Source organism: Rhizoctonia solani, chromosome 3, assembly GCF_016906535.1.
Source record: "Rhizoctonia solani chromosome 3, complete sequence".
Classification (NCBI taxonomy): Eukaryota; Fungi; Basidiomycota; class Agaricomycetes; order Cantharellales; family Ceratobasidiaceae; genus Rhizoctonia; species Rhizoctonia solani.
Window position 1 is genome coordinate 1,266,791 of NC_057372.1, and position 21,215 is coordinate 1,288,005.

Here is a 21,215-nt window from a genome sequence, read left to right on the forward strand (position 1 = left end):
AGTTCAATAATGGGATAGGAACTCAGAATATCATTATTTATTGATACATACACCCATCAGGGGGAGATCGGTCACTGAATTGAGGCCAGTAGTACCTTTGGCTATTTAATAACCGATTCTAAATAGTGATAGTAAAGACAACCATTATCAAGATAAAAGATGCTGAGGCGCTTAGCCCTGTTTGCTCCTGCTTGTCTCTGTCCGTTCTTATTTGGACTTCTTGCATTTAGTTGCTGACAACTCCGTACGTTTTTGTGTGTCAACATACTACATTTGAGGTAACAAAGATGATCAGATACAGCTCTGAAAGCACATCTACCTTGTTTATCAACCACAGAAGCCTAGATTTACATATCCTGAAAAGTGTACAATGGCTATACAAAGGTAGCGACAATAAACCTCCTAAAAAATTGGTCTTAGCAACACGTACCTAGATAGATAAAAGAGAATGGTTAGGCTATTTGGCCCGAATGTGGCACTGGTAAACCAAGGGTTTGCATACAGCATCACACTCGTTGATCCTCGTATAATTACTCAAGTACAATAACCAAGCACAATGATTTAGACCACACTTTACTTTTTGTCTCTTCGCCACTAACGTAGTATTACTGTTTTGTGAAAGTAGTAACAGACCATCAGACTTCTGATGCTATGCAATCCCCACAAATATCAAGCGTGGTTATGAAAGTTGAGCCTGTATTTCGGGGACTATAGGTCCCCTAGAAACAGAAATTTGGTTTCCGACTACGTACAGTTTCGAGTCAATGGCACTATTGTTTCACATACATGCATGTACATCAAGAAAACCGCGGAGCCACAACAGGTCACGGCATTGACGAAGCCACAGGTCACCGCGACAAGGGAAACTAAGAGTGACAGGTTTTTGGGCACAAAAGGCATTGCCTTATATGTGGGGTACTGTTAAACCCAGATGTAATGAGGCTTTTCTAGGCTTTTGGGGTTCATCACTGCCATCGACTAGAGTATAAATCCAACTCCAATGTGCCCACTCTAACATACTTTGATACTACTAGTCAAACCCACCTACACCAACAAACCTAGTATGAGCATCAATGCTCTCCCATATCTCAATTACTTGGTCTTCCTTTTCAGGCAATTTATTTCTTACTTCTATAGACTGGCATTATGGAACCCCTTAAGCGTTAAGTTTGAACGCGGGTAAGGCCAGTGAACTACCGCTTGGATGGGCGTAAAAACGTTCACACTCTAATGGTGCAGGGAAATGTCGACTAGCCGGAGTCGGTGTACTGGTCCTACTCTCCCCGTTGATACGGTGGAATTGATCGCAGACTTCTTGTTTGAGACCACATACCTGGCAGATTCAGATGCCGAAATCACTGGGAATACGTTCGTGTTACCACGCAAACCCTCATGGAGTACAGTCGCTGGATTCATGAGTGCTTCAGCTGACCTACACAGGATCGGGATGGAACGATGGGTACGAATGCTTATTTGTCGATCAAAGGAAGATTTGGACATAGCTATCCCATATTTCCAATGGATTCGGTAGGCAACTTAGGAGTAGACCGTTTTCCCCCTCATTACTCACGGTATGCTCGATTTGTACCCTCATATAGGGATTTACGATGTTTTGATCAACCACCCTTAGACAGCGAGTACGGTACAGTATTGAATCAATTCGTTCGACTCCGTTCGTTGTCAATCGATTTGCATAACGACATTCATCACAATGAGAGGCAGTTCTCCTATCGTGATATATTTACATCCCTTCCTTCTTCTCTGCTCCGACTTGAGATCAAGAATTCACACGGACCGGATGTCAAGATCATTGCGATCGTTAAGAGATGCTGCCCTAAGTTACAAGAGCTCAGGCTTGGGCGTTGTAACATGTTCAACAGGACACCCGCCTGCCAATTCTGGCGCTCATTTCCATTCGAGCATGATTCGTATATTTCGAGTGATGGGACGGATGAATATGCAGTAAGTCCCGTAGTTATTGAACAAGTTGTGCGCTAACGCTCATCGCTTCATTCTAGAGCTCGCTAGCCCAAGAACTTGCTCCATTGAAGAGATTGAAGACTCTTCAAGTAGGTATTTACTTGATACCGACCTCGGTAGTTCTAGCACATCGAATATACCACGCACAAGAGATATCAGCTCCCAATGATTTTAATTGGCAGCAAGCCATAACACTTGCCAGGCATGCACCCGCCGCTCTTGCAGGGGAGGCGATACCGCCCGGGCTGGAGCCTGCAACCGCCGATGACCTCATAGATCTGCTGCACAAGCCTAGCTCAGAGCCCGGATTCAGCCGACAGTCTTGTCGGTTCTGTGAATTAGAGTTTTCTCAAGCTAATATTGACGCTGAGTCAAATGCCACAAGAACGCTCAAAGTCTTGTTGCCTTCCCTGGCTGAAGTGCAATGGCAGAGTTGGTTTACGCCTAATCATCTAGGCGTAAGCTCGCGCTCATGTCACCTATAGTACTCCATATCATAGGGCGATACTGGTTCAACGTGGAAACGTCCTATCGTTGTTATGTGGCATGATACTTTAATTATTATAATAACTAAGGCTTCCGTTATCTATGAAGGATTGTCCAATCTCGAATACCCCCAACAACGGACTAGTAGGTTTGCAATATGTAGCCGAATACAAAACACTGCACTGTATCATTCTCGAACCAACTTGTTTAATTTTTCATTTATCCACCTATCTATGTATTTAAATATTAATTTATATTGGTCAAAGTTAACCTTAATACATGTACAAGGTATCCTTGTTTTTCCGGTCACTACCTTCTTTTGATGAAAAATAGCCTTAGACACGTATATTATTACTTCGGATGCTTTATATCATTCCAAATCAAGCAACCTACAGATTTTCCCTACATATCAATACATGGTAGTCCATTGTAGACATAGCGAATAAGTGGCACTAATTGAAAGAGCGGTGTTTATAATGGAACTCGAGACAACCTAGGATGAAACCTGTGCCAGTCTCGAATCCGGGTGTTCCAATCAGTGTCTAGACCCTAAAATAGTACGGGGCGTTGGGCTACTGCCTCAATGCACGCTTCTCCGCGCTTGTGATAGGCAGAATATGCGTTGCGATGAGCATGCATGTATGTTTGGGGAACTTCTCGATACGTATACGTGAAAAGCTTTTTTCTCAGATGGGCGACAGGCGGGCTCGAGTCACTGGGGCTGTAACAACTAAGTGGATGACTTCCAGTAAGAGTTGAAGCCAAGCTAAGACATCCTACATTGCACCAAAGTGTAGATGATGTCATTATCACTTATTTATTGATGATTGATGGACTCGTTTTGTAATTATTCCACCTTTAGGCAAGTCCAGTTTAGCTGTAGTTTTAATCTTTACGGGAGGCTATCCAATATGCACTGTGTTTACAACGGGCTCGGTTAAAAAGGGTGATCGATACTGTTATCGACAACGATGAACTTGGTCCTGACGATGGTCTGTGCGTATCACAAGTGTCAGGGAGCGCGATAAGAAACGCCCATCGACATGTTCGACGAAAATCCATGTATTACGTCCGAAATGGACAACCCAAGATAACAACTACAACCACAGCTCGTCGACCCCATACAAATCAGCAACTCGAAAGCCCAGAAAAAGTCGTAGATACAGGATTAAAAAAACGATCGAGACGAGCGAATGTGGAGGTTGAGAGAGCATGCAAACGAAATGAATGTGGCGATATAAATGGTATACGGGTAATGACTAAAATGACGAGACTAAATATAATACAGGCTGACCCGTGGACAAGCTTGAATACCCTAGATTCCTGTAAGAGGCGGTGCAACACTTAGGGCGTGTTGGATACCTTGACTTTAGAACATGAACGCTGCCTCGCAAAGCCGCCGACTCTCCTCATCCTCAATTTTTCCCGCCTCGGATTGGATATCCCCCGCAGTGTACATGATAGGAGAGACCGCCTCACGTGGGCTTAGAGGTTCGGCGAGAAGGGTTGAAGACCGTTGTGTCGGCACCAGCCGAGAGATCCTGTTACCTCCGGGCGGTGGTGCCATGAGCGTGGACGAGCGCTTGGGCCCCGCTGCAGGCAAAGCCAGCAGACGAGAAGACGTCGCGCTTCGAGATACTGAGGTCGAAGGTGGCTAACAGAACGGAGATCAGCACCTACGTTTGGATAAATAAATGAAGACTTCTTACCGATTGAGGCTCCCCAATTGCACTCTTGCGTTTGCCAAACCCAACATTCAAGAACGACATGGTCTTGCTGCGCTTAGGTTTTGCGTCGGTCGCTCTCTTATCCTCTTCTAGCTGTCGTTCTGCAAATGCGTAAAAACCACACTCGTCTTCGTGTTCACTCTCCGAATCCCCATCACTCCTCTTTCCAAAAGTTGCATTTTCCTCTATCAAAGGCAAAGCACCCATCGGCTTGTCTTCTGGGTTCACATTCAGCTCGCCCGCCTCAAAAGAGGCCTTTGAGCTCCGCCGACTTTCATCTCCTTCTTGCACAGCATCGAGTTTTGGGGAAACACTGCGCATCCGCCGCTTGCTGTCTTGAACCTCCAGAGACCTCCCACGTTGTTCTTCTTCGCCCGCTTCACAGTCTTCAACATTCAAACTAGGACTACTAGGCCCTCCAAAAGTAAAGTGCGCTAAGGCAGGATGCCCAGGGAAGCGCATTGAAGTTGGGGTTGTCGGACCACGCGTAGATGGAGCTGTCGACAAACTTCGTCCGCCAAGAGTAGACATGGAGTTGACTCGTGCGATGCTTTTCTTGTCGCCATCTGTGATTGGCAATGTGTCTTCGCTGTTTCGAGCGGCGAACATGCTCGACGGACTGGGGGAGGCCGGCAGTGGGACCTGGGCATAGTCCAGAGTCAAAATTTCGCTACTCTTACGGCTGGTGCCCAACTCAAAGCCGTTCAATTCGAGGGCTGGAGTCAGCAAAATGGAAGGCGATGGTGGAGGTGCCGTCTCTTCAGTAGGAAGTGCATTGGTCGTCAATCCTTGTTCCCCGAATATCAAGGAACGGAAAGGATTGGTTTCTGACACAGTCGACAGGGGACCTGAGGGCGAGGGTGGTAATGGAACCGGTATGGGTTGTTACTCGAAAGAGGGGGAACGACAATTTGTGGTGGACGAGGTTTCCTCGATTCTCGTTTGGAGGGCGTGCTAGCACCGCTTGGTATCGTGCCGTTTTTGGCCTGTCCGGGTTGGTCGATGTTTGGCCATTAAGCTGGACCTGGGGTGTGTCCACTAGCCATTGGCTTACTCGAGCATCTGAACTGGAGGTATCGCGAGGCTGATCATTGAGGAGCAATGCATGCAACGACGCGGCCAGAGGATCAGGATTCGATTGATCCCCAACTTGCAAGCTGATCTGCGTATCGGTTCCGAGTGGATCAATAACTTCAGGAGAAATTGCCGGTACCCCAAGATCTCCAGAATGCCGAGGGACATTATACGCAGGGACGCCTTCATGCATTAGGTCGATCGAAGCTCCCGATTTCAGACCCAAGGATTTGCGGGGCTCCAAGTCTACTTCATCATCCTCTGCATCGATCCATTCACCGTCATCATTACCCTCGTCTCGAGGACAGCATCCTTTTGTGTAGGATATGCGGAAGTTATAGCTTGTACGACGGAGCTTGGGGATTGAGGCTCAGACTTGGACTTGGACGGCTCACAAGCATCTACGAATGTAACCCGAGAGGTCGGGGAGGGAGATCGCAAGGACGGTGGGTCTGGAATATGGGAAACCGGAGTAAGATCGGTAGATGGAAGTGCTGCCGTAAGGCCGCCTGTGATTCCTTGAGTTACCGAGTCCAGCGACGGATGGTTCTCTTCCACCTTTGGAACCTTGCTTCGACCACGGAAGCGACTGGTAAGTTTGCTAAGGAACGACTTGGGAGATGTTGGACTAGTGACTGGCGAAGTGAGAGACGCAGTTGCCTCTGGCTCATCCGTTTCACTTGTGGATACGGGTATGTCAAGAGATGAGGAGGGAGGAGCCAAGAGTTGACTGCTTAAAATCTCGGTTAACAAAGGCAAGTTAGGAAATGACTGTACATACTTCTGTGCCATGGTGCTCATTCGTTTGCTGTTCCGACGTGTCGTGCTCGAAGTGCGTTTCACACTAGGACCACGACGTAGGGCCGACTGGGACCGGCGCACGCTTGCTCCTCTGTTCACGCCGCCAGCCCACTAGAGGCACGCTTCAAAGCAGTCGAATTACGAACAGACACCCTTCGAGCACTCGTCTTTCGTCCCAATGTACTCGTCCTCCTTGCGATGTGCTCCCCCGTTTTCAGCGGTTTGCTCGCACGACCAATGCGAATAGTAAACCGGCGATTGGTAAAATCAAGCATAGTTACTTATCAATTTAACGAGCGTCAGAACGAATAAAGACAGTGTATCAGCTGGTGGAGTATGGCCAGCGTAGAGAGACGACAAGAGAGGACGAAAGGGGAGTACTGGAATCTTTATGTTGGGCCCCGCATTCCATTTCCAATCCCCAGGGTCTTAAGATCACATGGCTTGGCATTTACCCGTTTCCGCTTTTGGCATGACCATTGTGAAGCAACTTCTTTCTATGATTATTAATAAGAAATAATGTTTGAACACCCGGGTGATGGAACCATTTGAGTAAAATGCTGTAAGCGTATAAGGTTATGGGTGCCTTGGACTGCAACCACGCCCATATGGTGTTCACACCTACCTACGATTCCGGCACATTCGGCCAGGGCCAGACACAAGGGGGACGTGCTTAAGGCACCTTTCAAGAGTGTAACAAACACCGGTGACGCATGTCTTTTCGATATTTCAGCAAGCATTGCAGTGGCTGCATGCTGAACTCTACAAGATAGCCTGAAATGGTGCGGCCAACTTGGGGCTGCCTTCCCATGTAATCTTGGTTACATCTATCCCTATCGATGCTACACTTCTATTAATCTTAACGAATAAACTCCTAGCTGAATGATCAAAGCCTGGAACCCCCCGAAAATTCTCCCGTCCGCAGCGCTCAGTAGATGACCCGGGCACAAACAAATTGGGGTAGGAACAAATCGCCACATTCTGAAATGGACGTCTTGCTGCCCAACATACCAACAAGCTTAACCGAACTAGTCCGCTGAATTCACTAGATCTACAATGAATACCACAAATTTCAAGTATTTGTCACTAAAAATGCACAAACTGATTATTCTGACTTTCTTGCCGGAATGAAAGACACAAAAGGAACTAACCTAGCTGCCCGGCATTACTGGCTCTTCATGAAATTTTGAAGTTTTATCCTGTCCCTGTTTTGCTTCCTTCTTTCGGGTTTCGACGTTCCATCTCCTGGCTTCTTTTCATCCAACAAAGTCCATAGCCAAGCAGGGTACTCGGAGTCTTCAAGTGCTAAAACTGGCGGCTGACCTTTAAGCCAGGCGAGGCCAGTGAGATTCGTATTTGCAGGGCATGAAGAAACTGTCATATGTTTTTAATAAGTGGATAGTGAATGGGAAAGGGTGGGGGCGGCTTGCTCGTACTCGGGGCTTTAGATGAAGTGGAAGTGGGTGCGGCAGTGGTTTTTTCCGTGGAGCTAGACGCAAATCGAATTTTCAATATCTGACAGTTGAGCCTGTATGCGCAACAAGTTGTTCGGGAGACTATGCGTGCAGATATCATTGTGGGCGTTACAATCAGGGTGTCAGTAAAATGATTTCCTTTGATATTCGCGGCCCGCCGCACGTGACTTTACGGCGTTTATTTTGTTGTAAGGTACGCGACGCGACAAACACACAACTACCACTTTGTCCGACACATCTTGTAACGCTCTACTCAGCTCCGGAAAATCATCGAAAGTGATACATTATGTCTATTGTAACTATACGTGATGTCACATTCCTGAACAATCCGGCAAAATTCCAAGATCCATACTACTTCAAGGTTACGTTCGAGTGCATAGCTCCACTGAAGGAAGGTGAGTTATTATGTAGTATCTGGCCAATATCATATCCTGTTTAACTTACTGTCTTATCTAGACCTTGAATGGAGAGTTATATTCGTCGCCTCTCCCGACCGAGAAGATCTTGATCAAGAACTTGACGACTGTATGGTTGGACCAGTACCCCCTGGCGTGAACGCCTTTGATTTTGAAGCCAACCCACCCAACCCCGCAAGCATACCTAAAGAGGATGTACTAGGAGTTGCAGCAGTTATTCTAACAGGCCTATACAAAGACCAGGAGTTTGTCCGAGTGGGATACTATCAAAATACCGAATACGACACAGAGGAAATGAACCAAGACCCTCCAGCTGAAATAGATTTCTCTCGGCTACGTCGAGAACTGGCTGCAAAGCCTCGTGTAACGAGGTTCAACATCAAGTGGTCAGTAATTCATTTTATCGGTGGTATTTATTGCTCACATCTAACATCGATATCCACCAGGGATACCGACGCCACTCCTGCGCCAACCACCCCTTCGATACCCACCGCTTCATCCAATACAACAAACGCCGCTCCGGGCGCACCGTTGGCTCGAGACCCTGGGGCGTACGGTGGGCTTTCAGCATCCTCTGTATCCGTTCCAGCCGCATCGTAAAACAGTATAACATTCGTATTATTATTTCTCGGGTAATCATGGTTGTACGCAGGATACTTCTGGTAGAGCTGTTTATTTAGTGTATGGTCGGTTGTCTGTCGCATGCGCTGTCGTATTCTGTCTCAATATACAGGGATTTACTTTCCATATACATTCTCTCTGCTTAGTAATCATTCAGCTACCGCATATTTTCCGGGTTTGTAGTTCTTTCTATCCACCACCGTTATTTGTCGTCTCCTCCAGTTTTGGAGGCCGACTTGTATATATTGTATTAGTAGCACTGCCGCAACTCTTTCCGTACACATGTATGACAGACGAACTGGACTTCTAGATTTACCGGCTGAAGTGAGCAACTCGACTCCCCTCGCCCTTGTTCTTCCTCATAGCCTTCCCTCGTCTTAGCTGCTGTTTGAAATATTGGCATACTCTACTTCGGCTCAACTACCCCTTGTCAATAAACACCTTTTGCACACCTTCCACCACGCTCCGCCGTCTTGCCGAGCCTATTTCATACTGGGCAGACTCAAGCCATCGGCTCTCATAACACCCGGGCTCATCTTAGAGAGCGCACTCTCCTATCCAATATGCACTGAAATCGTTCTCGACTATCTGGAGCACATGTGTCCGCTTGCCTTGTTATCCCGGTCGGAGCTCAAGGCTGTCCGCGTCTCACCAGGTAGATGGCTGTTCCGAAACCTACAAAGCCAACCCAAACCGAAGCGGAGGCGAAAATACGGGCCTAATTTTACTCCTAACCCATTATTTTGTTCGAATGCAAACTCTCGTACCAATCCGTTAACCTTTCTCGAGGCTCTAGAACGTCGATACACGCTTGAATTCCCGGCGCTTGGATCGGCGTTTTCTTTAGCCATGTGCGTGCGAGCTGGGCCAGCGCAACGCCCGTTGTTGGAACTTTTGCTACGGAACGGCGCAGATCCCAGTGCCAAATCTTGTTTGCCGTTACAGATTGCTGCCGCCTCGGGTGATCTAGGCGCGTTGAAGTTGATGATTGAGCCTTCCGTAGAGCAACAAGCCCAGGGAACCGTTGGGGCAAAACGTAGGCGAATGGAGGACAGAGCCCAACCAACGACCAAAGTTTTATTGGAGGCTGTCAAGGGGAGACACATCGAGGTGGCGGAATGGCTCATGCATGAGAAAGGCGTTGTTCCAGATATGACAACCATGCGGATGTTACAAGATGTTTAGAAATTAATCCTAGGTCAACTTGCCTCGAGCAAGATTGTCAGCACACAGTGGTAGCTACTTTTCGGAAGCTACTATAAGGCTTCTGTTCCCATAAGGTACTAACCAACACACAGATCACAAGCCCTTGTTATACAACGCCCCTCTACGGCGGTAATGCAGTGCGGCAATTGCATGATTTGTATATAGATTTCTTCTCTTCCCACTGTTTAGAAAATGAGCTCGCAGGATGGTATGTCATACAGGTATTTTGAATGGGGAGGTGAATTAGAATACATGCGTGTGGCGTAAAAGTACTGAGAACAGTGCCCAACATTGAGAAACGCGTCCAATTAGGCGTTCTTACACATAAAAATAAAGAAAAGTACCGAAGCAATCATCGACGGATGGGCTAGGGTAGAACAAAATAATCACGAATAGGTTTGTGTAGTGAATTTGAGAAAGCATAGCGATCATTGGCATTTGGAGATGGTTTGAGATTGAGGATTTTGTCGACTTCAAACTCTGGCAGCACCCGGGCCGACATCGCATCTGCTGACACCTAGGTGGTAGGGGCTAAACCAATCCATCCACTCTACGCTTTCCAGTGATGGGACCATTGCTTTCATCACTGCGCTTGCGCTACGTTCGAGAGCCCTCGATTGTTCGTAAAATCCATCTCGACAGAATGAGCAAGTGTCTGGTCCAAACTTGCTTTCCGCTTCCTCGTCGCGGTGATAAAACTCGATAAGCAGAGGTTCGTCGGGCGGTTCATTTACGGCAGGTTGCTGTCCAGAGTCAATGAGAGCCTGCTGCCAATTCACTGGAACAGGCGCTGCCACTTCTCGAAGATGATAGGCACGGTGAGCGAGCACAGTTGCGGAGGGAACAAGGTAAACCCCGAGTCTAAGTTGTTTCAGTCTCCTAAGAGATACTATCTCTTGAGCAACCGAGTGCTTCAACAAAGGTCAGAATAAATATGCATCTAAGCGATAGAAGAACATACGGCGTAATCTTCTATACCATGGGATGCAATATATGCGTCGTGCTCGAAAGGAAATCCGAGCCAAAATTCGCATGCTGGAATCCTATTAAACATAGTACATCGCCCCAGGCGTAGCACCTCAATATTGGGGCAGTGATCTCTCACAATTCTCATAATACTGAGATCAGGGCCATGAGCGCACGTAATCTCCAGCCGCAAGATGCTTGTAGGTAGTAAATTAAAGACATCACGGTACGAGAAGCGCCCTGAAGCATTCTTGTATACGTCCTCGTGTGCGTTGATCGAGACAGTATGTAGATGTGGAAATTGGTTTAAGACAGACTGATTACCAGAATCAAGAGCCCCATCCAAACATATTAGTTCTCTTCAATGGCGCGTACATCAGGAGACACAATGAAGCAGTAATTCAGCATCGTAGGAGCCTCGGGGATGGAAATAGTACTAACCGAACTGAATTTGTCATTTTAAGAACTACTTCCCAATCTCCTGAATCACGTATGGTTAGCAGGTAAACCCAGCGGAGCATCCCCATATCATGAAGGGGGCGAGAAGCAGACATAAAGCGTGAAGTAAGGAAACCAAGCTCGAGATGTCAATCGATGTATTGACCTCGGCTTGTATCCCCTGGATACCTTCCTGCATGACAACTGCATGTTCCCAATTGATTTCCTGCGGGGCGATAGATTGGCGAGTGTGAAAGACCCGGTGGGCAAGTACTATGTCGGAAGGGGCCATGTATATGCCCGTATACAACGTTGTGAGTCTTTGGAGAGGCTGAAGCTCTTGAGCCAGGGAGTGCTGCGGAAGATGTTAGTACTGTAATCTCAGCCTCCAGCAATGATAAACTCATCACGTACTGCATAGTCATCAGTTCCTTCTAGAGCAATATACGAATTATGTTCCAATGGGAACGCACTCCAGAATCCGCATGCCGGAGAACGGTTAAACATAGTGCATCTTCCTAACCAGAGCTCCTCCAGATTAGGAGCATAACGCTTAACTACATTAATTATATTGATAGCAGGAGAATGTGCATTTTTAACGTGAAGTCGAAGAACTGATGAAGGAAGAGTAGTGAGGAGGGTATAGTAAGAGAAGCGACCCGTATCAGCGCTACGTTGAATGTCGCTATGCGAATCGATCGATATGGTATAAAGTCGGCGAAAGTGAGCCAGGACTGTTCCAGACTCTGTCGTATTGAAGCAGCCATCGAGGCAATTTAGTTCTCTAGATTGGAGGTACTTATGATTATTGAGACAGGTAAACCCTTCTTATTACACGCACCTAACCGAATCGCGGTAGCGGAGAGCAGTATGCCAATCTTGTGGGGTATGGATGCTAAGCACACTAACCCACCGGACCATGCCGATAGAATGAAGCGCCGAGCTCGCATTCATGAACCCGGATACTTCCTCCCATGGAGGCTTCCGGCAGCAAATCATTTCGGGCTCTTTGTTGCTCTGGAGAATGAATGGGCTGACTTCAAACAAATAGTCCGCTACTAACTCAAATATCTCGATGCTAAACACTACAGGTTTAACAGTGGGCCTGGTTGAGATGACAGTTTAACGGAAAGATCTTTTGCAATACTTTCAAACTACTTACGGAGTGTATTGCTTTGGCTGGGATATTGAATAACCCATGTATGAAACCAAAGGAATGGGTTGTGGCTACTAAAAGATCGAAAAACAAGTACCAGTCAATGGAGTTATGATAAATTCAATTAAAGTTGTCGGAACATCGTTCGGAACACACACATGAGTGTTTGGGTGGTAGCTAATCTTGGTCATGCGCTCTGGGTTTAAGTAGGCATACGTAGGGTGCGTTGTTATCCAACGATATTCTTGCTGCGTAGTTGCTATGCCACAGGCGCTATAGCTAGTAAATACAATAGTTCTGGTGAGAATTTCTCGATGACTTGTGCACATAGCCGGTGCCTAATTCCATGCCCATAAAATCATAACCTGAGAACTCCCTCCTGCATATATGCAAACTGCTCCACCTGGTACTCCGGCGTTTGGAGCCACCGATAGCCACCCCCTGATAATTGCTAATCGGCTGCAAAATCGCTTGCCATAATGAGGCCATATACTCATCTATGCTCCACGTACACCCTCTACGTAGATACGTTACGTTGTGGGGTTTGTGTATCATTGGATATATCTGAAACATCGATCACCGGGTTCCTTGCCTAAGTTGACTAAGGCTCAACAAGCTGCTAGGTTGTGGCACTGTGGATTTTCGCCACATCGGCTCAAATCTAGACACACCACCTTGAGACCTTTTAGATAAATCTCTCTACTTACATACTACCTCTCTACCTCTACGAATTGTCACTCCCCGATTTTATCAATACATGCGGGCGTTCAATAGCTTATAAGTTTTCGAGATGTCTTAAGTGCAGTATCAATTTTTATATAAATTTTACAACTAAAAGATCCAATCTGTATGAGAAAGTTCAAGGCGAACTGTATACGTGGTGAGGCGTAAGACTGGCTCGGATTGGAGCCTCGCTTAAACAAGCTGGATAACTATTCTCTCAGAGAATGAATTAAAACAACTTTGTCTATAGCACCTTATATACATGTATTAGAATAGAACTCTATTACGCGTAAGCCTAGCTCTAGTTGGTATGACAAAACCTAGTAGAATAGCGTGGAAGTAGGACGAGTGGAACGGATACCGCTCGTGTGATCTATTCATCATGATCGCATCTAATGGGATGTTTTTGAGCCAGTTTAATTCCCTGTAGCTCTCATTAGCCAGAGCAAGTGCCCAAATGTTTGGGGGTGAACCAATCCATCCATTCTATACGCTCCAAACTGGGGACACCCTTCTTCAGAATGCGGTTCGCACTGGTTGTTGCGGATCTTGATAGATCAAACGATTCTTCTCTGCATCTTTCACAATTTTTTTCTTCTGGTTCTTGATGGAGCAGCGCTATCAAATCTGAAACCTGAGGTGGTGTAGGTGGAGGTGGAGGTTGAGGCTGCGGTTGTGGGTCAACTGTATCCGGCGAAGTTAAGGTAAGCGCCGTTTGCCAGTTGATCTGCGGTGGTGCGGGCTGGCCGTAAACATGAAAACATCTATGGGCTAGCATTGCGGCTGAGGGCATGAGGTATATCCCCAAGCGAAGTGACTTGAGGTTTCTGAGCGAGGCCAGCTCATCAGCAAGCGAGTGCTATTGGTCGCGGTTAAGAAAAAAAAAAAAAAAAAGGTCACGTCAAGCTGATGAGCATACTTCTAGAGAAACACACTCACCGCATATGAATCAGATCCTTCGCAGGAGAAGTAACAGTTGTGTTCGAAGGGGAACGCCATCCAAAAATGACATGCAGGAATACGGTTGAACGCAGTACATCTTCCCAACCATAGCGATTCAAGTTTGGGGCAGTGTCGCTTGGCACACGCGATTATGCTCGCGTCAGGCCCGTGAGCGTGTCTGACTTCCAGATACTTTAGAGTCTGTGGCAGAGTCACAAGTACCTTTCGATATGCGAACCGATGGGCGCCCGGTACTTGTTGTACATCTTCATGACAATCAATAGAAATAGCTCGTAGTTTGGGGAATCGAGACCAAACGGAGTTATCCAAAGGTAAAAACTGGGAAACTTCAAAGATCAACTCCCTATGGCCGAAATTAATTGTTGATGCCGAAATTAGATACAGCAAAGCCGTACCTGATATAGTGAGAAAACGATGCGGCAATCTCGAGATCTAGCGTGGTTCGGATTATTAATACTCCAATCCAGCGTTCGAGACCAATTCGATGTAACTTGCGAGAAGCGTTCATGAAGCCAGCGACATGGCGCCACTCCGGTTTTACACAACATATAGTCTCGTTCTCGACGTTTCCACTATGACTCGAAGGCTTCAACTCGAAGAGAAAGTCTGCAATTAAATTGATTAGTTCATATGGAAATTCTGGTGACTTGTTCGCGGTCAGTTGGCTGGAATGAATCGCAAAAACGGTTAGCGGGAGGTCATTGTCCAATCATATTAACATGCCTTTTCTGCGCAATCTGAGAAGTGTTCTCCATTGCTGGTACGGGCGATAAGGTAAGTCCCTGCGCGTTCGAGAATTAAATGGGAATGAGAGCCGATGTAACAGAGGCCCCGGAAATCCCGGGAGCGCTGCGGGACTCGCTGTTGTCAGCGAGCACTCCGGATCCGTCGGTCCCTAGCGAACAACCACCTGCAAGAGATGAGCTCTTGGAGGCACCGCCACATTTCAACAAGAGTCGCTCAAGAACTCTCCCAAAGAACTCCCCACACAGAGATGTACACCCGCAGCTCGCGCAGTTCTCCGAACATTCAAGAGTCCCAGAAGATTTCGTGGTACATGAAACTTTTACTCGTCAACGACCACTCAGAACGAGAAACCTAACAATTACCATATCAGGTGTTTCAGGGCCACGAACTGGCATGGGTCCCGGATATCGATGAGCCGAGTCCATACAGTATACGAAATAAACTACGGATGTCCCGGAGTGTTGTTTGAGCGAGGCATGACGCTAGTTCCGGAGATGTGGTTTACCTCTAATATCCCTTGACGTAGCAATCTGGACTATCAATGTTCGCTCCAAACATCGCGCCGCTTCCATACAAATTTAGGGACATTTTTGTTCTGGGCAAGATTGTTGTTCAGACCCAAACGGCGAATTGCACCTACCGTATCACTGCGGGGACTGTCCATAGTGTAACCCGAAAACATGACGCGATTGCCGCTAACGAGCCGGCTTCAGGCGAAACAGTCCATGATAGGTGGGAAAGAATACGATTCCAATGATATCCGGTCGTCTGCGGGCCAGAGGAAGCGATTTGGCAGCCCATGTATTCAACAGTGTGTAGCCAAGGCAAGATCTATTCGAGAACAGAGTCGAGACTGGGCTGCAAAGACTTATAGCATTGATGGGTTGGTGACTTGAAGTCGATAATTATAGGAGGGTGCGTGAAGACGGCCCATCACCAGCACGTGGGATTCATGTGTATCAACTCTCCTCGGCGAGCCGGGTTAGGATAGCCGAATACGGTAATGTCTTCGAGGTCATTTACGTACTTGATTTATTTTGGTTTAAGATAATCGTTGAATCTATCTAACTGCAAGGAAGAAACAGAGCGTCTGTGAAATGTATATGCATCACGCCTGTGACCATAGTGTTCGAGGCTTCAAGTGAATTGGCCCGCACAGTACTCCTGATTGTAGATTCTTTGTTGAGGCATCTTAAATTATCCACTGAGTATAAACATCCGAAGGGGACACTCCTGGTACATGCCGTGAGAGTCCTGACTACTTATGGTACCACAGAGGCCCGGGCATAGATCAAATAATTGATCAGGGCACTCACCATCTTATCAGATAGTTACGAAGACGCCATCTGATTGGTCAATAAAAAGTGGTCTCAAACACATATGATTTTTTCTGTTTCTGTCTCCCCTGACTTCTTTGGCATCGGTGTACGGTCCCTAAATACGGGCGGCCGACCACATTCTCTGCTACATTCCCTCACTGTACCACGATGGATATTGTTCTAGACATCGTTGACGAGCTTATTCTCGACCGAGTCTATGCTGCAGCACTGCCTCTGTCTGTCTTTCTTCCAAAAGTAGCAGCCAACATTACGGCCTCGGCAGTCCCCCAACCGACCCCTTCGCTGTGGACGTCTGTCATCAGTACACTGCCTCATCCACCGGTAACACAAGCGGCCGATGCCGCAGGCAGAATCGCAGCCCATACCAGTGGGCTACCCCCATGGCTCCTTAGGTTTGCTTCACCAGCAGTTACCGCGTCGGCCTGGCCCCGCGACTACATACCCCGCCAATTGCTTTCTCTTTCCCTCATTACATTGATTGGGATTCATGTCCTGTACTTCGTCTTTGCCGCAATGTCCTACTACCTCATCTTCGACCACAACATGATGAAACATCCCAGATTTTTAAAGGTGAGCAAAACTGAAGCGGCTCTTCCTTACACATGCTAATCATCTTTTCAGAACCAAGTCAGGTTGGAAATCGAATGTGCACTACGCGCATTTCCTGGCATGACCTTGCTTACTCTCCCTTGGTTCTTGGTACGTATGATAGCTTCCAGCTCTGAACTTGCGTGTTGAAACTAGTCTTTAGGGGGAGGTGAGAGGCTACTCGCGACTATATGAGGATCCAGCAGAATACGGCTACACATACTTGGTCCTTTCGATACCATTGTAAGTCTCTACAGCCCCTAAATCGAGACCCGTCCTGATCATAGATACAGCTTCTTCGTATTTACCGATTACCTCGTCTATTGGATCCATCGCCTTCTGCACCATCCCTTGCTTTACAAACGCCTGCACAAGCCCCACCACAAATGGTTGATTCCTACCCCCTTCGCTAGCCATGCGTTCCACCCAGTGGATGGATATGCCCAGTCACTTCCCTATCATATATTCATCTTTCTTGTACGATATTCATTTCAAGTCTGATTGTATCAAACTGATCATTCTTTACAGTTCCCACTCCACCGATGGGTCTATCTTGGATCGTTTGTTGCGGTCAATTTCTGGAGTATCTTTGTGAGTCTCACGACTTTTCAGAAGACCCCCAATCGAAGTCTTATGCCACACTACTCCCTAGATTCACGACTCGGATATGATCACCGGGAACACCCTCATCAACATCATTAATGGTCCAGCCCATCACACACTGCACCACTTGTATTTCACCTGCAACTACGGTCAGGTATGTTGTCCGACTGCATTCCGCACTTTTTTCTCAACATGGTAACTGATCGTCGCTGCCTCTTTTGGACAGTACTTCACGTGGGCGGATCGTTGGGGCGGATCTTACAAGCATCCGTCTGCCGAGTTCGACCCGATGAATGACATCAAAATAGTTGATGCTGCTCTGGCCAAACATAAATCAGATTAAAATCGCAACCGCGGTAATGCTCAGTGCAGCGCGTGACCGAGCGAAAACGTGACTAAATTTGCCACATATTTTGTATGCTGATCTCCTACCTGGGCGTATGTGTGTTATACGGATGTAATGTGTTTGTTGATATCTTCGTATATTTCGTTGGCTTTATGTTATCGATACGTTAATTATTAGCTGTTAGATTACGTTGTTCTTTGAATGGATATATTGGCGAGACCATCGCAATTCATAATATATTTGCTTGGTGACTTGCACGCTGAATCTGCAAATGCGTCTTCAAAATCGGATAATATCAAGTGTAAAAATCTGCAGGCTGGTTACACGGCTGGTTGGAATGATTCTTGACAGGACCGGGCGGTTCCGAGTACTGGGTCATGATGAACACGTGGTTACATTGTGCGAATTCTGACGGGAATGACGATGGAGAGTGACAAATGCGTTCGAGACGAGGTGGAGGTCCAGTGTCCATTTATCAGCAATCTTGTGGAGTCGTACCAGTATATATTCGACATCTACTTGGATGTCTATTGTCGACACAACTCTTTTCCAGGCCAAAAGCTTGTTCTTCTCGACTATGTCTGAACTAACTGGGACATATGCGGCCCATGCATACAACACGACAACCAATACATTATCTAACATAACTCAAACCGAAGTCATTCATCGTCCGCCTGCTGCGGGACAAATAAAAGTTCGAGTGCACGCAACCGCACTCAATCCCGTGGATGTCCAGCTCGCAGGACTGGAAGGCGTTAACAAAGTTGTGCTGGATTGGTTCGGAGGGAGATCGAGTCGCAAGGGCGAAGACGGCGAGCTGGCCTCGAAAATCCCTGGGTCAGATGTATCTGGCGTCGTAGTGGCTATCGGAGAAGGTGTTGGACGATGGAAAGTTGGCGATGAAGTATTCGGATTTTGGATGTCGACGGTCAGTCGGAATTTCTTTCGGCTGTTCCGGATTGATTCAACTAACGATGTCTCCTATAGGATGGGAATGGTACTAACCAAGCGTATTTGACTATCCCAGAAACCGCTCCCATTGTTCCCAAGCCAGCCAATTTGAGTCATGTCGAGGCTGCTAGTCTTCCGTTGGTGTTTTTGACGTCGTACACTAGTCTAGTACTGCGTGGTGGATTAAGTCGAGACCCCGAAGTCAATACTGGACAGGTAAGAGAACAAACCGTACTTTGTCATTGTACTTTGTCAAACTATCATGAATGTACAGAATGCCAAAGTTTTGGTCGTTGGCGCGAGCGGAGGAACAGGTATAATCGGGGTGCAATTGGCCAAGGCACTCGGAGCCACAGTTGTTGCGATATGCAGTGGCAAGAACGCCGAGTTTGTAAAGGAGCATGGCGCAGACGAAGTAAGCGCATGTGATATCTCGAGTTATTAACTAACTAACTATGGGTCGCCAACAGGTTATCGATTATGCGACTGAGGACGTTCCCTCGACTGCTCTTTCGCTCGGACCTTACAAGGTCATCTACGATTGCGTTGGTGGCACCCAGCTCATACCACATCTGTCCGCTTTGCTGGCTCCAACTCCGACTCCGAATAACCCTCACCATCCGCCTGCAGCAGCGGGGACCTATATAACTATTGTCGGAGACAAAACGTCTCGAACGACCATGGGTGGAAACATCACTTATCTTACCACGCCCTCAATGCTGTTTCGTTCAATTAAAGGCTATGCGGGGTTGGGACCAAAATATTACTGCGTAAATTTGACGACCGGGGAAGAGGAGATGAAAGCTCTAGCAGAGTGGTGCGCCGGCGGAAGAGTGAAGCCTGTGATCGATGGAGAACCATATTCGTGGACCAAGCTGGGAGAAGCTTACGGTCGGTTGGAGAGTGGCCGTGCGAAAGGCAAAGTAGTGATTGATTGGACTAAAGATCAATAATTGAAACAGGTTTCACTGAATAGGCTCGTCGAGAGTGTATGATTATTTAAGTAATGTCTTTAAAAATCAATTCGCATATACTCTTGTTACAACTGGTTCAGTGTAATTTTATGCAAGTATAAAATTTCCAGTTTTCGAATGCTACGACGTCGCAGGGTTGGTGGCAATGTACCCACCATCGACGGTTACGATCTGACCGGTTATGTAGTACGATGCAGGTGAGGCCAGGAAAAGCGCAACTCCAGCTATGTCCGTTTCCCTTTATTAGTAGGTGGAATGCACATTGAGTATTTTAGACGTAAAAAGAGCCAGGTGCACTTACGATCCACCACGTTTCATTGGCACGCCAGTGATACCCTTGCCAATTGAATCGGCTTTTTCTCCGCTCATATACTGTCCTTGATGGCCAGTCATCTCACTAGGAAACATTCCTATGGAGTGTATGCGTCATAAAAGCTCGTGACTCAAACTGCGTAGCACACTAACCTGGCGATATGGAGTTTACTCTAACAGGGATTCCTTTGATTGCAAGTTCTGTAGAGAACATTTTGGTAAGATGAATGCTGGCGGCCTTGGCTGAATTGTATGCAAACTATGAACAAATATCAGACACGCTCTAAACTAGTTTCAAAACTCGAGTTCTACATACGTGGTTTTGGGACCTCTTCATCTGACCGGAAATACTGCTAGTGTTGATGATTCCGGCACTCCATGCGCCCCGTTCCTCAGACGCTTTGTGCAATAGCCCAAGGAAAGCAGTTGTAACAAAGAATATCGAAGAGGCATTGATAGTGTACAGCTGGCTCCATTCTGAAACCATCACGGTGTTAATCATCGCTAGACTGAGGGCTGTCTAACGTGACATACCCTCGAATTCTTCAGCATCGAACATAGAGCTTCCGAGCGTATGCGGGTCTTTATTCTCAGGCGCTGATTCATCGAGAAAGAATGGAGATTTGGGTCCGCTACGACCAGCGCTAAGAGAATGAGTTAATTTATGAGAGAATGTGCCATTTTAGGAAATGTTCCTACTTATTAAAGAGTAAATCTAACTTTCCATCATTTTTCTGGATAATTTCAACGGCCTTTTTTATGCTTCCTTTATCTGTTACGTCCAATTCAATTCTAAAGGGTCACGTTAATGCACCGTATATACTCATCAAATGTACCAAGAGATTGCTCACGGTATGACTTCTCCTTGCAATTTATTCCCATGCTCATCTGCCGCTTTCTCGATGACCTCGTTCCTGCGGCTACCAATGTATACCTTTGCACCATTTGCAGCTAATGCTTGTGTTATCATGAGCCCACTAACAAACACCTCAGAAGCTCATTCTACAACCGGGAGAAACACATTGTATGACTTACATTCCTGTCCCACCACCAGTTACAAGCGCAATGCGGCCTGAGACATCGTACACAGTTTTTGCAAGAAAGTGGCTCATGTTGGGTTTATTAAAGTTGAAAGAACAAGGTGCTTTTCAAGTTGGAGGGCAGGGGTGGCTTAAGAGGACGATCCCACAGAACTTTTAGACTCAACATATAGTTGTGCTGTATTGAAGGGCTAACAAGGTGCTTCCCAAGTGAGGTCATGTCAATTATTGTATGCGTCATGGTATTTGGGTAATCAGATTCGTGCCCAAAGGGGAAATCCA

The 21,215-nt window shown here is 46.8% G+C and overlaps 9 protein-coding genes across 9 annotated transcripts; 4 read left to right on the forward strand and 5 right to left on the reverse strand.

The window, feature by feature from the left end:
* Positions 1-1,243: 1,243 nt before the first annotated feature.
* Positions 1,244-2,480, forward strand: RhiXN_02793 (uncharacterized protein; the record flags this gene model as incomplete). Its single annotated transcript, XM_043322610.1, has 4 exons — positions 1,244-1,527; positions 1,599-1,962; positions 2,019-2,438; positions 2,466-2,480. The coding sequence occupies 4 exons, from the start codon at positions 1,244-1,246 to the stop codon at positions 2,478-2,480; spliced, it is 1,083 nt and encodes a 360-aa protein (XP_043178106.1).
* Positions 2,481-3,835: 1,355 nt separating this feature from the next.
* Positions 3,836-6,343, reverse strand: RhiXN_02794 (uncharacterized protein; the record flags this gene model as incomplete). The annotated part of the gene is made up of 7 exons (XM_043322611.1): positions 3,836-4,120; positions 4,176-5,020; positions 5,083-5,179; positions 5,248-5,559; positions 5,616-5,997; positions 6,049-6,179; positions 6,215-6,343. The coding sequence occupies 7 exons, from the start codon at positions 6,341-6,343 to the stop codon at positions 3,836-3,838; spliced, it is 2,181 nt and encodes a 726-aa protein (XP_043178107.1).
* Positions 6,344-7,233: 890 nt separating this feature from the next.
* On the reverse strand, positions 7,234-7,643 carry RhiXN_02795 (Mitochondrial ribosomal protein L37; the record flags this gene model as incomplete). The annotated part of the gene is made up of 2 exons (XM_043322612.1): positions 7,234-7,442; positions 7,505-7,643. The coding sequence occupies 2 exons, from the start codon at positions 7,641-7,643 to the stop codon at positions 7,234-7,236; spliced, it is 348 nt and encodes a 115-aa protein (XP_043178108.1).
* A 186-nt stretch (positions 7,644-7,829) lies between these two features.
* RhiXN_02796 (histone chaperone ASF1) lies at positions 7,830-9,765 on the forward strand (the record flags this gene model as incomplete). Its single annotated transcript, XM_043322613.1, has 5 exons — positions 7,830-7,938; positions 8,000-8,345; positions 8,406-8,555; positions 8,835-8,904; positions 8,962-9,765. 5 exons carry the CDS (start codon positions 7,830-7,832, stop codon positions 9,763-9,765), a joined length of 1,479 nt encoding a protein of 492 aa, XP_043178109.1.
* Positions 9,766-10,259: 494 nt separating this feature from the next.
* RhiXN_02797 (uncharacterized protein) lies at positions 10,260-12,390 on the reverse strand (the record flags this gene model as incomplete). The annotated part of the gene is made up of 5 exons (XM_043322614.1): positions 10,260-10,697; positions 11,357-11,545; positions 11,605-11,974; positions 12,032-12,295; positions 12,353-12,390. 5 exons carry the CDS (start codon positions 12,388-12,390, stop codon positions 10,260-10,262), a joined length of 1,299 nt encoding a protein of 432 aa, XP_043178110.1.
* A 1,115-nt stretch (positions 12,391-13,505) lies between these two features.
* On the reverse strand, positions 13,506-14,540 carry RhiXN_02798 (uncharacterized protein; the record flags this gene model as incomplete). The annotated part of the gene is made up of 3 exons (XM_043322615.1): positions 13,506-13,928; positions 14,009-14,375; positions 14,428-14,540. The coding sequence occupies 3 exons, from the start codon at positions 14,538-14,540 to the stop codon at positions 13,506-13,508; spliced, it is 903 nt and encodes a 300-aa protein (XP_043178111.1).
* A 1,726-nt stretch (positions 14,541-16,266) lies between these two features.
* On the forward strand, positions 16,267-17,653 carry RhiXN_02799 (Fatty acid hydroxylase superfamily; the record flags this gene model as incomplete). Its single annotated transcript, XM_043322616.1, has 7 exons — positions 16,267-16,689; positions 16,741-16,818; positions 16,871-16,950; positions 17,001-17,184; positions 17,236-17,298; positions 17,360-17,464; positions 17,537-17,653. 7 exons carry the CDS (start codon positions 16,267-16,269, stop codon positions 17,651-17,653), a joined length of 1,050 nt encoding a protein of 349 aa, XP_043178112.1.
* A 580-nt stretch (positions 17,654-18,233) lies between these two features.
* On the forward strand, positions 18,234-19,560 carry RhiXN_02800 (Zinc-binding dehydrogenase; the record flags this gene model as incomplete). Its single annotated transcript, XM_043322617.1, has 4 exons — positions 18,234-18,584; positions 18,644-18,823; positions 18,882-19,022; positions 19,078-19,560. 4 exons carry the CDS (start codon positions 18,234-18,236, stop codon positions 19,558-19,560), a joined length of 1,155 nt encoding a protein of 384 aa, XP_043178113.1.
* Positions 19,561-19,701: 141 nt separating this feature from the next.
* RhiXN_02801 (Enoyl-(Acyl carrier protein) reductase) lies at positions 19,702-21,005 on the reverse strand (the record flags this gene model as incomplete). The annotated part of the gene is made up of 8 exons (XM_043322618.1): positions 19,702-19,819; positions 19,883-19,991; positions 20,047-20,152; positions 20,210-20,370; positions 20,428-20,537; positions 20,593-20,685; positions 20,745-20,870; positions 20,929-21,005. The coding sequence occupies 8 exons, from the start codon at positions 21,003-21,005 to the stop codon at positions 19,702-19,704; spliced, it is 900 nt and encodes a 299-aa protein (XP_043178114.1).
* Positions 21,006-21,215: the final 210 nt, after the last annotated feature.